General features: G+C 50.6%; 1 protein-coding gene across 1 annotated transcript; it reads left to right on the top strand.

The window, feature by feature from the left end:
- Window positions 1-354: 354 nt before the first annotated feature.
- LHX5 (LIM homeobox 5) lies at window positions 355-14,066 on the top strand. Its single transcript, XM_073312572.2, has 5 exons — window positions 355-527; window positions 3,161-3,384; window positions 5,317-5,594; window positions 8,384-8,549; window positions 12,836-14,066. The coding sequence occupies exons 1-5, from the start codon at window positions 355-357 to the stop codon at window positions 13,201-13,203; spliced, it is 1,209 nt and encodes a 402-aa protein (XP_073168673.2). The 3' UTR covers window positions 13,204-14,066.
- Window positions 14,067-14,445: the final 379 nt, after the last annotated feature.

The following is a 14,445-nucleotide window of genomic DNA, read 5'->3' as shown; positions in this document are numbered from 1 at the left end:
GTTATTATTAATCCCTTTCGTGGACCGGCTGCTTCCACAGAGGCACTGATGCTGCTCCAGGCCGAGATGCTGCTAAATTGAAAGGCACCGGGCAAGTCACCCCACCAGGATATCTTTGCTTGGCTTCCCCACATTGAACCTGCTGGGAGAGGTGTGGGGGGCGTGGGGGAAGAGTGGGGGGGGGTCTGGGAAGTCCACGCGACACTTTTTGCCTGCCCTCAGGACGCCCAGGAGAAGAAGGCAAGAAGCTGACAGTGTTGTTTTCCGTTTCCCCCCCTTGCGATCGCTTTCGGCGGCGGGGTGGGGGTTGCATTCTGCTTTATTTTGCTGGTCTCGCCTTCCTCTGCGGAGGTCATGATGGTGCATTGTGCAGGCTGCGAGCGGCCCATCCTGGACAGGTTTCTGCTGAACGTGTTGGACAGGGCATGGCACATTAAATGTGTCCAGTGCTGCGAATGCAAGTGCAACCTGACGGAGAAATGCTTCTCCAGGGAAGGCAAGCTTTATTGCAAAAATGACTTTTTCAGGTAAGTCCCGCAAGGAGGAACCCTTCCCCGCCTGCTTGGCTAGCATAGCGGGGCAAGGTTACAGAGCGATACCCTGCTTCTGCGCTTTGCCTAGCGTCCTAGCCACTAAGCTGAGCGCGTTCTGTAATTGGCACCTTGCTGGCGTCTCCTCCATCGGTCGCTGTGGACTCCCGATGCTGCAGAAGGAGTCAGATCTATATGCCACTCCAATTCCCCAAAGGAACCCTATATGTGCCTGGGGGGGGGGGGATCCATTTATTAGCCGCACGGCCAGGTCGGTTTCAGTGATTTTTTTAAAATCCGCAGGCGTCTTGTTGTCCCTATTGTCAATTTCCTCCTTTTGCGATATTCCTCAGAGTTTTCTGTACAGAAGGGAAGATCCTAGAACTGGGGGGGGGGGGCTCCACGCTCCTTGTTCGCTCTGTAACCCGATTCGAATGCTTTTAATGTAGGTATATGCACACGGTTGAGCCAGATCCGAGCGGATCGCACGCCAGGCGAGAGAGTATGGGTTTGTAGGTTACTTTAAAAAAAATCATTCCGGAGTACAGAAGAATAAAACTTCTCTCAACAGAAAACTGATTTTCGAATGCCCCGGGGCTTTAAAAACAAAGCTACTTGTATTGCGGAGAGACAGAGCGTAAATCAGAACTCAAGTGCAGAGAGGCCAGAGAGCGGAATATGGGGGGACATCACCAAACTCCTTTGCCCCAACATTCCTGCCTGAACTGGGAATTCTCAAAAGCACACTAAAGTTCCTAGCAAGGGTTAGGAGCAAGGCTTTGTGGTCTAATTGGCTATACGTGCGCAGAGCAAACTTGTCCTGTCCCGTCCCCTCCCCTCCCTCCCCCCCTTTTCTTTTAAATCAACAAATGAACTCATTGAAAATGTAAAATCGCCCTAAATATCGCCTGGCCTTTTGTTTCTGGCTGTAACTGAGGTAAATGTGGGCATTTGTTTAGCTAAAGGGTGAAAAGCTCAGGGGATGATTAATACAGAGTGGAGGGAGACGGCAGTTTTCCTAGTCCGGTAGGCCCTAATGAAGGTGAATTTGAATAGGTTAAGTGTCACACTCGCCTTTACACATGTAAACTACCTTTAACGGCCCCTTTGCATTCAGCACCCCTCACGCTGCAACTCCTTAAATGCCTTTAATGATTTTTGATAAGGTGCAGATGAGCCAATTATGCTCCAGGATAAGACAAAAAAATGACTTATGACTTCTAATGCTTTCACTAAATCAACGTCATGGAAAGTGAAGCTGTTAGAAGTTGTGTTTAAACAAGGGAGGGGAAAAAACAGTTTTATTCCTCACCTTCTCCCCCATCGTCCACCCCACTTCCACTAGCCCTCAAACCTCTAGGGAGCCCGAATCAACACCCCAAAGTGGAAACTAAATTACCTGCTTTGAAAAACAGATACGATTCTGTTGCTTGATATAGATCATTCCCTAGGAAAAATATTCCCTTTCTGCAATGAATAATAATAATAATAATTAATAATAATCAATCATTCAATCAATCGGGGAGGGGGCTGGAATGCAGAATAAAAGGAGATCAAAACTAGACCCATTTTCAGCACTGGTGTGTGGGTTGTTTTATTGGGGAAGGGGGAGACCTTTTTAGGATCCTCATATCCCCTAGCCCCACTTGTATTTTGAATTAAATAAGCAGCCCTCTGTGTTTCTCTTTTGGAACTAACCACCCCTCTAACAACCAAAGTGTCCCGGTTAGATATTTACTAACTGAGATGTGACCTCATGGAAGAGAACAGGAATATTCATAGGAATTATGACTGTGAGGGAAAATCCATTGATTACCTCCTATGTCCTCGCGAAATGCAGCCTGAAAAAGGATGCAAACGCTCTGCAGCTTTCTGGTGGATACAGTGGGGTGTAAAAATTGCTCCATAAATCCCGCAAAACCAAAGCGGATCGTTATTTTTTACACCGAACCGTGGCCGCTCCTTAAAGCGGCCCATCTGCATCACAGGCATTCACGCGCATGTATAAAAACCTGGTCCACTTCCCTCGCCTTATTCTGAGCTGCGATCTAGCTACCAATGCATGTCTGCCCCAAAATACAGCTCCGAAAATTGCCCCTTCGCCTCCCAACTTGGGCGGCCCAAAGAGAAGGATTTTTCCCTTCCTCCGCGCCGTGTCTGAGCAAAAGCGAGTTGAGCAAATGCTGTAATGCCGAGGACACTTTCTACCTGCCGGAGATAAGGGAGGGATCAAACAAAACAGACACCCCAGAATATTTCCCATGGAGACGGAACTATTGAAGTGCGGGTGAGGGGGGTGTCCATTTGTATGGAGTCAAACAAGGGCACTCGGTGCTGGGCGATCATTCACAAGTAAACGCGAGTCCTCTCTTGGGCTACTGGAGACGCGTTTTGCTCGCCGCCAGAGGAATCATTTTGCGCACGCATTTTGTTGGCGACCAAATCCGCTTTCCTTTCATTGTCGGAATCCAGGCAATCGCTTTCATGGCCTCATCTCCCCACCCCCTCCACCCACGCGCCTGCAGTTGGGGGGATGCACTTATAGGGGACTGGGAGGCCGGGCCGCTAAGCACCCGGGTATTTACTTTCATCCTCTCTCTCTCTCTCTCTCTCGCTCGCTCCGGTTTTAGGCGGTTCGGTACCAAATGCGCAGGCTGCTCCCAAGGCATCTCTCCAAGCGACCTCGTCAGGAAAGCCCGAAACAAAGTCTTTCACCTGAACTGTTTCACGTGCATGGTTTGCAACAAACAGCTCTCCACCGGAGAGGAACTTTATATCATAGACGAAAACAAATTCGTTTGCAAAGAGGACTATTTGAACTCGCCCAGCCTAAAGGAAGGGAGCCTCAACTCAGGTACGGAGCCTCCGCCAGCCTCTAACCGGGGGTGGGACCGTAGAGGCCTAGCATAGGTGTGAATTTAAAACGCATCCGGGAGGGGATTTTAGTTTCTTATTCCAACAGCAAATTCTAGAAAACTGCAAATTCTAGAAAACAAGAAGGGTTTTGAAGTCTTTTTTGTATTGGCTGGGCCTCTCTCTCTCTCTCTCTCACACACACACACGCTCTGGCATCAGATACAACCTGAGCTATCGCTGTCCGATACCCACAAGTGTGGGTGTATTGGGGGGGATCCTTTACCGATTTATTATTTTCGATCTTTATACATATATCTGGGTCCCCTCCCCCTTTTCTTTTTTTCCTATTTCTCAAAATACGGACGGTTCGGAGAGGGTGGAGGGAGAGCAGAAAAGTGGACTAAAACCTGGGGGGAGGGGCTGGGGGGAAGGGGCTGGAGTGGGAGGAGGATGCAGGGTAAAGCCAGGGTTGGAAGTGAAGAGCGAAGAGATTTTTCCACTTAAAAAAAATCCAGGCCGCACATTCAGCAGGCGCTGGGGCAAAGCGACCGCTGTCAATTACATTTACAGACCCAGCTGGGAACATGTGACCAGACCCGGGAAGGGGGATGTGGCAGTTTGGGGAGACAGCTGTTTTTCCGGGTTCCTGTTTGATTTGGGCTACGAACATTACCTTCCCCTAAACGCCATCCACGCTCTGCGATCTTTAAAAAATCCCCATGGCTTGGGATATTTTCCCGGCTTCCTTATGTGCGAAGAGACTCCAGACAAGGCCCCAAGCGCCCAACCCTCGCTCAGGGGAGCGATCCCTTCACTGCCATGGGGCTAACAGTGCCTGAGGCCTTCCACTTTCTCCCTCTACTGATAAACTGCCTTCCTTTCCCCTAGAATCACACACAGATCCTCAGATTTTCCTTCCTTTCTCTGTCAGAGCCCCTCATAAAACGCAATGGATGGAATGCCCCAGCTCCCCCGCTCTGTTAGTCTGCTGTGTCTGTGTCTCATTGCGGCGTGTGTGAGCAGTGCAGGCTATTCGCATTCACAGGAGCACGCGTTGTGGGCCCGATGCTCCTCTCTTTAGGCAGAGGCGGAACTCCCGTTTGACTTCCTTGGAAGCTGTCTCGGCATCAGGGCAGCGGGATCGGGTCCTCACTGGCACAGCGGTCTATGCCTGTGGCCTGTGCTCACCCCCTTCCCTGGGGTCATACCTGCGGCTGGATCTTGCCAGGCGGCTCCCTTGGGCGCTGCTCTGAGCCAGGCGAGCAGAGGTTGCCCGGCGGTCTTCACATTAGGGGCCTGTTTGGGAGCGGGGGAGGCGGGCAGCTGGCCTATTTCCGATCCCAGGGTCAGGGTTTTGCTGGCTCCGAAGCGTGGGGGGATGAGCCAGGGCCAAGGCGGTGAATGAAATCCCCGAGCCCCGGTGGTTACAGCCAAGGCTTTGTGGCAGGGGTTCTTATTCCCCAGCTATGGCTCGATTTGTGTCTTAAAGGAAAACGCTCAGCTGGTCCAAACGAAAGCGCTTCCTTCCCCAGTGTGGGAGCCTTGGACAGCACCCTCTATGCCAATGGGTTGCAAATCTGCCATCCGGATCCAGTCACCCTGTCGTAAATCCGATGCGACGCCACCGAAGCCAGAGGTTTCACACCGGAGTCACACCCTCTGCCTGCCCGAGTGGCAGAAAAGGCCGGGGGTGTTGTGTTTCCCTGTTGCCACATAGCCCGATGAGCCCATGTTGCTGCTAATTCAGACCCCTCATTAACTCTTCGTGGTGTTCACTGGGAGTGATTGATTCGTGTTAAATTAGCGCAGAGAGTTAGGAGGATCTAGCCTCCAAAGAAGTTCAACCCCCCCCCTCCCCGGGAGGGACAGTGGGGGTGAAGGTCCCGTCTCTGCCCAGAGTCATCCATCTCCCTCTGCCTCTCCCTTGCAGTGTCCTCCTGTACAGACAGAAGTTTGTCCCCGGATCTTCAGGACCCCATGCAGGATGATACAAAGGAAACAGACAACTCCACCTCCTCGGACAAAGAGACCACCAACAACGAGAACGAGGAACAGAACTCGGGCACCAAGAGGAGGGGACCTCGGACTACAATTAAAGCCAAGCAACTGGAGACTCTCAAGGCTGCCTTTGCTGCTACCCCCAAACCTACCAGGCACATCCGGGAACAGCTGGCCCAGGAGACAGGGCTCAACATGAGAGTGATCCAGGTACAGACAAGCGCAGCTACAAGAGGTGTCATAGCAGAGCATAGGAGAAAGGATCAAAAACAGGGACTAGAGTGACCGCCCATAGCATCGCCATCTGCTTAACCAGGTGGGGCGAGCACGTATCCGAGTCATTCCTGCTTCCCTCTTTGGATCCCTTGGGGTCCAGCTCCCAGCCACCTACTTTTGTTACATCACAGCCTGTCGCCATGGAGATGACTGTGACGTCCCAAACTCAGCAGTCCCACTTCAGGGCTGTGAGAAGTGGGAGGGGGAGGAGGGGGACAGAAAATTCTGATATTTAAAGAAAAGGGTTCTGGCAAGATGCCAAAGTGTCGGAGGAAATTGGCATATATTAACAAAGGCGAGGCCAAGTAGATCTTTGCCATGAATATCTCCCCTTGGTAATAATTATACATACCCCTTTAAGAGGCTTTACGAATGTGGTAAGCCCCCACTTTATAGATGGGGAAACTGAGGCACAAGGCAGCGAAGTGATTTGCAAAGGTTCATCCATGTGGCAAAGCTGGAACTCGAACTTAGGACCCCTCACTCCCACGCCACTGCTCAATTCTTGCTGTCCCTCTTGTGGTGTTCTCTAGATACTGAACTCTTCCTCTCGCCTAACCAAGAGGACAATTTCCTCTTGTCAATATTATGATAACAGTTCTAATAATTGGCCACTGTTAGTACTAGCGATGATGATCAGAGATTTTGTTTTGAAAGCTCTCTAGTTATATAATTGTTTTCTTCATCTGAAGAGTCCTCAGGCGAAAGCCAGCACTCAGTCTCAAGCATTGGTGTGCTTAGCGCCCCCTCCGGAGCCCACTGAACTCGATGGAAAGGCTCCAGTCCTTTGGACCTGGCCCTTACGCCAGACGTGGATCTGCAGACGTGCTGACCAACCCAGGCCTGGAGTTTGGGACTCAGCCTTTCCCGTGCGGGTTTGAGCCCCCCACGCACTCTGGGCAGCGCTTTGAGTGAGTTATCCAAAGTGGATCGACTCCCATCGATTTCAGTGAGCTTCGGATCAGACCCAAGTTCTCTAAAGAACTGACTCAGCTCCCATTGAGGTCAATGAAAAGGCTCCGGTTGACATCAGTGGGAGATGATGCCAACCCAAATGGAGGCCATGTTAGCCAAAAACAAAAAACGATCAAGCAGTCCCCAGTAGACTCCGGGTCTATAGGCTGTATCTGGTGCTGGATGCAAAATCCAGCAGGCCGGATTATTACATCTCCATCCAATACCTGATGGCAAGTTCTTCCAAACACGATGTCAACCAGATGCCTCAACCTTCGTTCAGTTCCCTGCTTACTTATTTGAAGCAATGTCAGTTCTTCATTAAAATCTCTTTATCCTGTATTTGCCTGGTGGGACTTTCAGGCTAAGCCAGTCAGCGGAAAAGAGTTCAGAACGGTCCCCGCCCAAAAATCCACTAATCATAAATTAAAAGTGAAAATCATAAAAAAGTTGCAAAGCAAAGGGGGTTCTAGAGAAGAAATTAACATCAGTCCTTTAAACTGGGTCAACCCGAGAGCTGTCTGTCTTGACATTTTGCAACAAGATTTATTCACAGTGTTGGTTAAGAGAATCTGCACATTTATATTAAAGAGGAAATTGGGGAGGAATCAAAACAAGTCCCAAAACAGAGACATAGATTGAGGTAAACCAGAGAAGAATGTTCGGGTCTCTTGCTACTGCTGAAGTAATACTTTCAAAGGCGTTTTTGCCGTACTGTTGGCAAATATATAGTGTTGAGCGTGTAAAAAAAAATTGTTCCAGACCAAACAAAAGGGGGGATGGAGTGTTCTGTATTTCACCTCTGAAATCTGCAAGATGGGAAAATGTCCAAGAATGCCTGTCTTGCCCCCCACCTCCCGCTTTAGCATCGGGCGCTGTACATATTCTCCGTGTTCTCATTTATCGCTATACATTTCTATCTGTCTCCATACACTCTGTATTGCTCTACGTTTCTGTCGATGGGTGGATAGCTAGATTAGGAAAGCAGGCACCCCCACAACTGTTTGCAGTTTGAAAAGTCCCTTTAATTGCCTTTATGAATATGTCTTCTCGGCTTTAGAGGAGGGGGGGTAGGAAGCACACTTCATTATAAACCTCTCCAAGGGTGTGCAAAAATCCTTCACTCTTGGATGGTTCTCAGAGTTCATTCGCAACTTTCCTCTTCTTTTTAATTCAAAGCCAATCTGCTCCACTGGCTAAACTGCAGAGTTTAATCCCCCGGTTGGAAGTTTCTCTTCATTTTTCTTCAGAGCCTCTTCGCCTGCCTCTTGTAAAGGGTCCAGAAAGTATTCAGCTTGTCCAAAGAATGGGAAAGTGGATCTTCGGGGAGCCTGTCAGCTGGGAGTTGGCGGGGGGGAGGATGTGACTTGCTGCTGCCTTCATCTGGCAAATCCTGCAGGAGAAACTTGGAACATCTTGAGGCGATCATGTGAAGGGAACCCGTTTCTTAGCTGGCATCCTATTAACACCACCAGCTTCCTGGTCTGGCTGTATACGTGTGTACCGCAGCAGATCTATGCGCCCCTACATCGCAGAGACCAGTCCGTGCGTTAGTCGATTAGTCTGGAGACCGCGGCCGCCCTGGGGCAGACACGTAGTGCAGGAGACAGGCCAGGCCCGTTAAAAGCAGGCAGATCAGAGCTCTTGCGCCGGCCTCTCCAAAGCGCCCGTGTGGCTTGACGGGGCCTTGGGAGGCAGCTGGCGGGAGCTGGGGGGCTGGGTGGGGGATGTTGTCACCACGTTGCTGATGTTGTTTAATTTGCCCGCAGGTTTGGTTCCAGAATCGAAGGTCCAAAGAGAGGAGAATGAAACAGCTGAGCGCGCTGGGGGCCAGGAGGCATGCCTTCTTCAGGAGTCCTCGGCGCATGCGCCCTCTGGGAGGCAGGCTGGATGAATCTGAAATGTTGGGTTCTACCCCTTACTCTTATTATGGAGGTAATGAGCATTTTATGGATCACTTCCTGGATGACCTCCTAACACTCTTTGTATTCAAACATTGTAAAAACAAAACAAACACAGATCCCAGAGCAAACAAATTAAGGCTGGAGGAATCTTTCTTTTTCTTTCTTTCATTCTTTCTTTCTTCTTGATCATTTTTCATTCCTTCACTTTTCTTTGTCTTTCTTTCTTTCATTCATTTTTATTTGATTATAGTTCTTTCTTTCTTTTCTTTCTTGTTCATCCATTCATTTGTTCATTTGTATTTGATTATTGTTCTTCTTCATTTTTCTTTCTTTCCATTTTTCTATCTTTCTTGTTCATTCATTTGTTCATTTTATTTGATCATTGTTCATTCTTTCATCTTTCTTTTTTCTTGTTCATCAATTCATTTGTTCATTTTTGTATTTGATCACTGTTCCTTCTTTCATTTTTCTCCCCTGTTAATCGATTTATTTGTTCGTTCTTTTCTATTTGATCACTGTTCTTTCTTTCTTTTGTTCATTTGTTCTTTCTTTCTCGTTTCTTTTTATTCTTTCTTTTGCCACCTTTAGAAATTAAGGCTCTGAAGTGTATTACATTTTATAGCATTTCATTGTGTCTTTTAAACGAGAGAGCCCGCTACTTGCGTTCTGTATTAACTGGCCGTAAGACTCTGGAGTTTGTCTTTAAGGGAAGGTCTTGGTGCTTTCTCCCAATCCGGTTCACGCCACTTCCTTCCAAAGTGTTAGCTCCGGATTCTCTTCATTGTTACCGCCTTTCCTGGCTGGGTGCGGCGGGGGGGGAAGGAATTTGTGGGTCTGGTAAAATTGTTACCTTCTGTGCCCTGAAGATCGCCTGAGTGGAGCAAACCCCGGCGCGTAGGCCCTTGTCCTATTTCCGGGAGCTCCGCAGCCGGGAGAAGTCGGGGAGCCGTGCTTCCCGGGTGTGTCTCCTTCTACTCGGCGATTGTACATAGACAGGAAGAGATGCGGTCTTTGGGGGACTTTGCCGCCTCTCGTGCCCCTAGGGGTTAGATCGCACCCATGCGCTGCTGATGCAATCTGGGATTCCCGAGAGAAAGGAAAGAGTTAATCTCCAGTTAAAGTCCCTCTCCGTCCCGTACGTGAAGGGTTCCGGAGTTCACAGGAGCTGCGCGGGGCGCCATAGAGAAACTCCCGCTGTGATGCTGTAGGGCTCGATCCTCCAAACTTTACTACTGGGGGTAAATTTACTGCTCCGGCGCGCGGTCCTGCCGGTTACCTTACTCCTGTCCTGTCCACAGCCAGGGGCCGGATTCTGACCTCAGTTACCCCTGGTGTGAATCCGGATTCACACCGGTGTAACCGACCCCAGATTCTGGCTCTGTAGGACTCGTCGCCTGAATAAAGTTTACTCCCAGGAGTAAACGCTCCGGATTTAGACGCACAGCTGGCAAATGGTCATGAAACCCACCTCACAGACAGGAGGAGAAAGATACCTTCCCTGCGGCTTGGGGGCTGTTTCCTGGCCAGAGGAGAGGCGCGGTGAGGGGCTGGGGGGTGTGGTTGTGTCGATTTGGCTTTTGAGGCAGAAGGGGATTCCCTCGTCTCCCAGTCCCTCCCTTAGAAATACATCGCATGGCAGATGGAGCGCGCTCCTGCCCTTACAGAGACTGGGTGGGTTTTTTAAAGGAAGCATCATTTGTACAGAAAGTAACACGGGAAAGGCAGGGGGCTGCCCTGCCTCTGCCGCTGCTCCCCAGCAGCGAAACCCGGGGATGCTGTGAGTTCATTGCCGCGGGGCTCGGCTAGCGCGTCCACAAACCCGCCCAAGGCGCTCGGAGTTCAGAGGGGCCCGGCAGCCCCAGCCCCAGGCTGTAATGGAATCTCGCTGGGTTCGAGGAGTTTGAATACAACATATTCCCAAACTTTCCTTCTTCCCATCCCTCCATCCCTTCCTCTTTCCATCCCTCCATCCCTTCCTCTCTCCTTCTTTCCATCCCTCCATCCTTTTTTCTTTCTTCCCATTCCTCCATCCTTTTTTCTTTCTTTCCATTCCTCCATCATTTTCTCTTTCCATCCCTTCCTCTTTCCTTCTTTCCATCCTTCCAACCCTTCATCTTTCCTTCACTTTCTTTCCATCTCTCTCTCTCTCTCTCTCTCTCTCGCCCCCGCTGCTCATTGGCCCGGAGATACCGATCACGGATCATTCTCGCCCAGAAACCAAAGAGCTAAGGACCCAACTGGCCAAGGCAGCGGGTAGGAGGGAAGGTGAGGGCCGGTTGCCATGACTTTGCCACCCTTCCTGTGGCATCTGTTTGAAAGGTCGTCGCCCCCCCCACCCCCGCAGCCGCCCACATCCCCCCGCCCTCCCTCGCCCTGAATGCGAGCTCAGCTTGTCGAGATCTCCTCTAATCCCCCTGTTAGAGATTCCGTCCGGTCCTTGGCCAAGTTTGCACCCCTGCAGCAAGTAAGAAAGGGGCATTGTGATGAAGCTGTCTGAATGAACAGAGCCCCGCTCCCACTCAGCCCCCGCCCCCCCGCGTGTGTGCCCGGGAACAAAGCTCCAGCTGCCCCCTTTTGTACCTCTTTCAGACGGCATTTGTTCCAATTACCTCCGAGCTCCCGGAGCATATGGAAGGTCACTATCACAGGGGCCGGGCCCTGCGTGTTTGCTAGTTGTTTTCTCCCCCTTGTCGGCTCCTTCCCCTCCCCGCTCGGGCCATGTGGCCCCTCGAAATTCGGCCCCTTCACGACACGCAGGGGCCGATCTCTCCCTAGCGGTGCCTGTTGGGGTGCGGGTGTGTAGGGGGGTCATTGCCCCGCCACTGAAGGCAGCTTGGGATGGGGGGGGGCGCTGAAAGTTGGAGCTAGCCCTAGCTGGGGGTTGCCAGCCTGCCTGGCTGCTGCGTGAGCTGGGGGCTTAGAAAAATGACCCCTCCCTTGCAACCCTGCCATTGCTGAGCGGGGGGAAAATCCTCCTGTTCTTTCCTTCTGTGCCAGCTAAATAAGAGATTTTTTTCCATCCAGCCATTTACACAATCTCTCTCTCTCTCTCTCTCTCTCTCTCTCTCTCTCTCTCTCTCTCATCCTCCTCCTGTATCTAGAGAGAAAGATCTCCCTGGAGTTGTGAGGGTAGTTTTGTTTTGTTTTGTTTTGTTTTGTTTTTTAACAGAGCGCTATAGACAGTGACACCTTTTCTAGTTCTTTTTATTAATTTTTGGTCAGTTACAATTATGGAGACTATTTTGTTTTTAGGTTTGGGAAGAAATTCAGCGCGTTCAGTTTCTCCTCCCCTCCCCCCCCCCCACCAGGTTTCTAATCCTGTCCAGGATTTCGCGGCTTTCCAGAGACTTCCGCTATTTTCAAAGATTCCGACTGCGATGCTGTTGTTCTGGGGGGTGCTGGGGGAAGGTTGCTTGTCAGGATGAAAGCGCAATCAATGTCGATATTACTTAGGGGGGTTCATCGACTTAAATACACTGTTTTTTCCATCCGCTCCCACTTATTTGAAGCAAAACCTTTTAAACATTACAACCTAATCCCATTTCCCTCCGGAAAATATTTATTAGACGTGTTGTTATAATTCTATCTCCTCTGAAAGCATTTCCGCTTTATCTGGTTAGTGGAAGACGTTGGGGTTATTAACGGTTACAGTCACTAGTGCCCGGTTAGGAATCTGTTTATTCTGTTCTTTTGCACGTGATGAAAGTGGGATATTCTGCAGCTTGGTGGCTTCCGAAAAAAGCGCGCAAGTGTCAGATACAAATCTCTGTAGCTGATAAAAATGTCCCGGGTTCTGATCCTAGACCTTGCTCGCCCGTTGGACAATTGAGCTGGATAATTGTGGGACCCCAGTAACGCGTTTGAACCAATCCCTCCCTGGTTTTTGTCACAGGATCTGGAAATCGGTGTCCTTCGGCTTAGGGTGGGGACAGGCAGTGAAAGACGCAGCCAGCAAATAAATGCCGGACCCTGAAAGCTCACTTGCATGAGCTGCTCTTCTGTGGTGGAGCAAAAGCGACGGGCCAGGCGGCTGCAAAGGCCTGCCCCTCTCCGCGTTGCTGTACCCGGACCCCTTGACCGCCTTTGCGCGTGTGTTGGGTACCGGCAGCGGGGAGAGAGGTGCGCACCTGGCCCCCGGGGCTGTGTGGCCCTACGCGCAGACAATTCGCAGCCGCTCCTGGGGGTGGGAGGCGCTAGCTCCGGCCAGTCCCGGAAAACCCTCGGGCTCTGCGCTGGGGGAGTCTGGCTTCAGCTGGGCCGGGAAGGCTCTGGAGCGCCCTGGCCCCGCCTCACCCTCCTCTCTCTCCCCTGCTCCAGATTACCAAGGAGACTACTACGGGCCAGGCGGGAACTACGATTTTTTCCCCCACGGGCCTCCCTCGCAAGCCCAGTCCCCAGCAGACTCCAGCTACCTTCCAACCTCAGGGCCCGGCTCCACGCCCCTGGGGCCCCTGGAGCCGCCGCTCCCCGGACACCACTCCTCTGAAAACCAAAGGTACACCGACATGATCTCGCACCCTGACACCCCGAGCCCCGAGCCGGGCCTGACCGGCTCGCTGCACCCCATTCCCGGCGAGGTCTTCAGCGGCGGCCCCAGCCCCCCTTTCTCCATGTCCAGCAACAGCGGGTACAGCGGCCCCCTCTCGCATCCAAACCAGGAGCTGAACGAGGCAGCGGTGTGGTAGGGCTGACCCAGCCAGAGGGTGTGGGGGTGCTGGGGACCCCCGGCTCCCTCTGCCCCAGGCAGATCCAGCCTCCTCGTCCCAGCCCCGGCTAAGACACCAGGAACCAAAACCGGCCGCCTGACACTGATGCCAAAATTCTCCGGAGTCCCACCCCCACCCCAAGCCACAGGACACAGGCCGCGGGGGATCCCCGCACTCAGTGTCTTTTTTCCTCGCCACGTGTGAGCAGGCACGGCTGCCGAAACGTGCCAATGCTGACTAACCTCTGCAAGGATCTGAAGCAGCATCTCTTGGACCAAAGCTGAAGTGGACTGGATCACAGATTTCCTGATTGACTGGACTGCCTACTTTTCGGGGGCGGGGGGGGCTTTTCTTTCTTTCTTTCTTTCTTTCTTTCTTTCTTTCTTTCTTTCTTTCTTTCTTTCTTTCTTTCTTCAATCCAGAATTGCATCTTTTTAATCTTAATCTGGAAAGGGGGGAACCCCCTCATAATCCACTTTTTTTTAATTAGAAGGTTCGTTTTGTGGTGATGGAGGTGGGAATGGGAATTGGTGTGTCTTGCAAAAGAAAACCTTCACTGATGACAAGGCGACCCCTGGTGGTTAGTTCTGGTTTAGCTTTCCAGGACTGTGGAACTTTAATGTTTGGAGAATCTTGGGGTTTGTTTTGTTTTCCACTGGGCAGAAATATAACTAAAACTACCAATAAAAAAGCGATCCAAGTCCGAATGTCTCTGGCAAACACCACTTCAAACCCAAAAGTTTATTGGAGGCCACACGGATTGAAGGATGTATTATAGTTTTTGCTTCTAGTTTCTTTATTTTGTATAAAGAAGAAACAAATAAAGTATGTTTTTGTGTTTACTGGTTATTTATTGTACTTTAGTCAACTAATGCTCCAACATTTTTATATTCTTAAGGGGGGGGTGAGAGGGGAGTGACAGGAAAGAGGTTTGCTTAAAAAAATTTAAAAGGCTAATAATTTTTAAAAAGAAAAGAAATTGTTTTTCAAAAGCCTTGTGGATTTCCTTTCACCACTGCCTCTTGCAGCTGGTGGCAGCGTGACTAGCTCGTGTCGTTCAGAGTGAATACAAGGCCTGTTAGTTAACTAATCCTCATTTACCTGGTCCCTTTTTTTAAGAAAAGGAAAGAAGCAACTGGGGTTTAAAAAATTCTGCCACAATAGCTTTAGCTTCTTGACATTGTTGGAAAAACTCTGGCACGAGACAGTGCAGCTGAAATA

This window comes from Lepidochelys kempii, chromosome 15 (genome assembly GCF_965140285.1).
Source record: "Lepidochelys kempii isolate rLepKem1 chromosome 15, rLepKem1.hap1, whole genome shotgun sequence".
Lineage (NCBI taxonomy): Eukaryota > Metazoa > Chordata > Testudines > Cheloniidae > Lepidochelys > Lepidochelys kempii.
The sequence above is the reverse complement of the archived record's forward strand: the minus strand, read 5'-3'. Positions and strand labels throughout refer to the sequence as shown.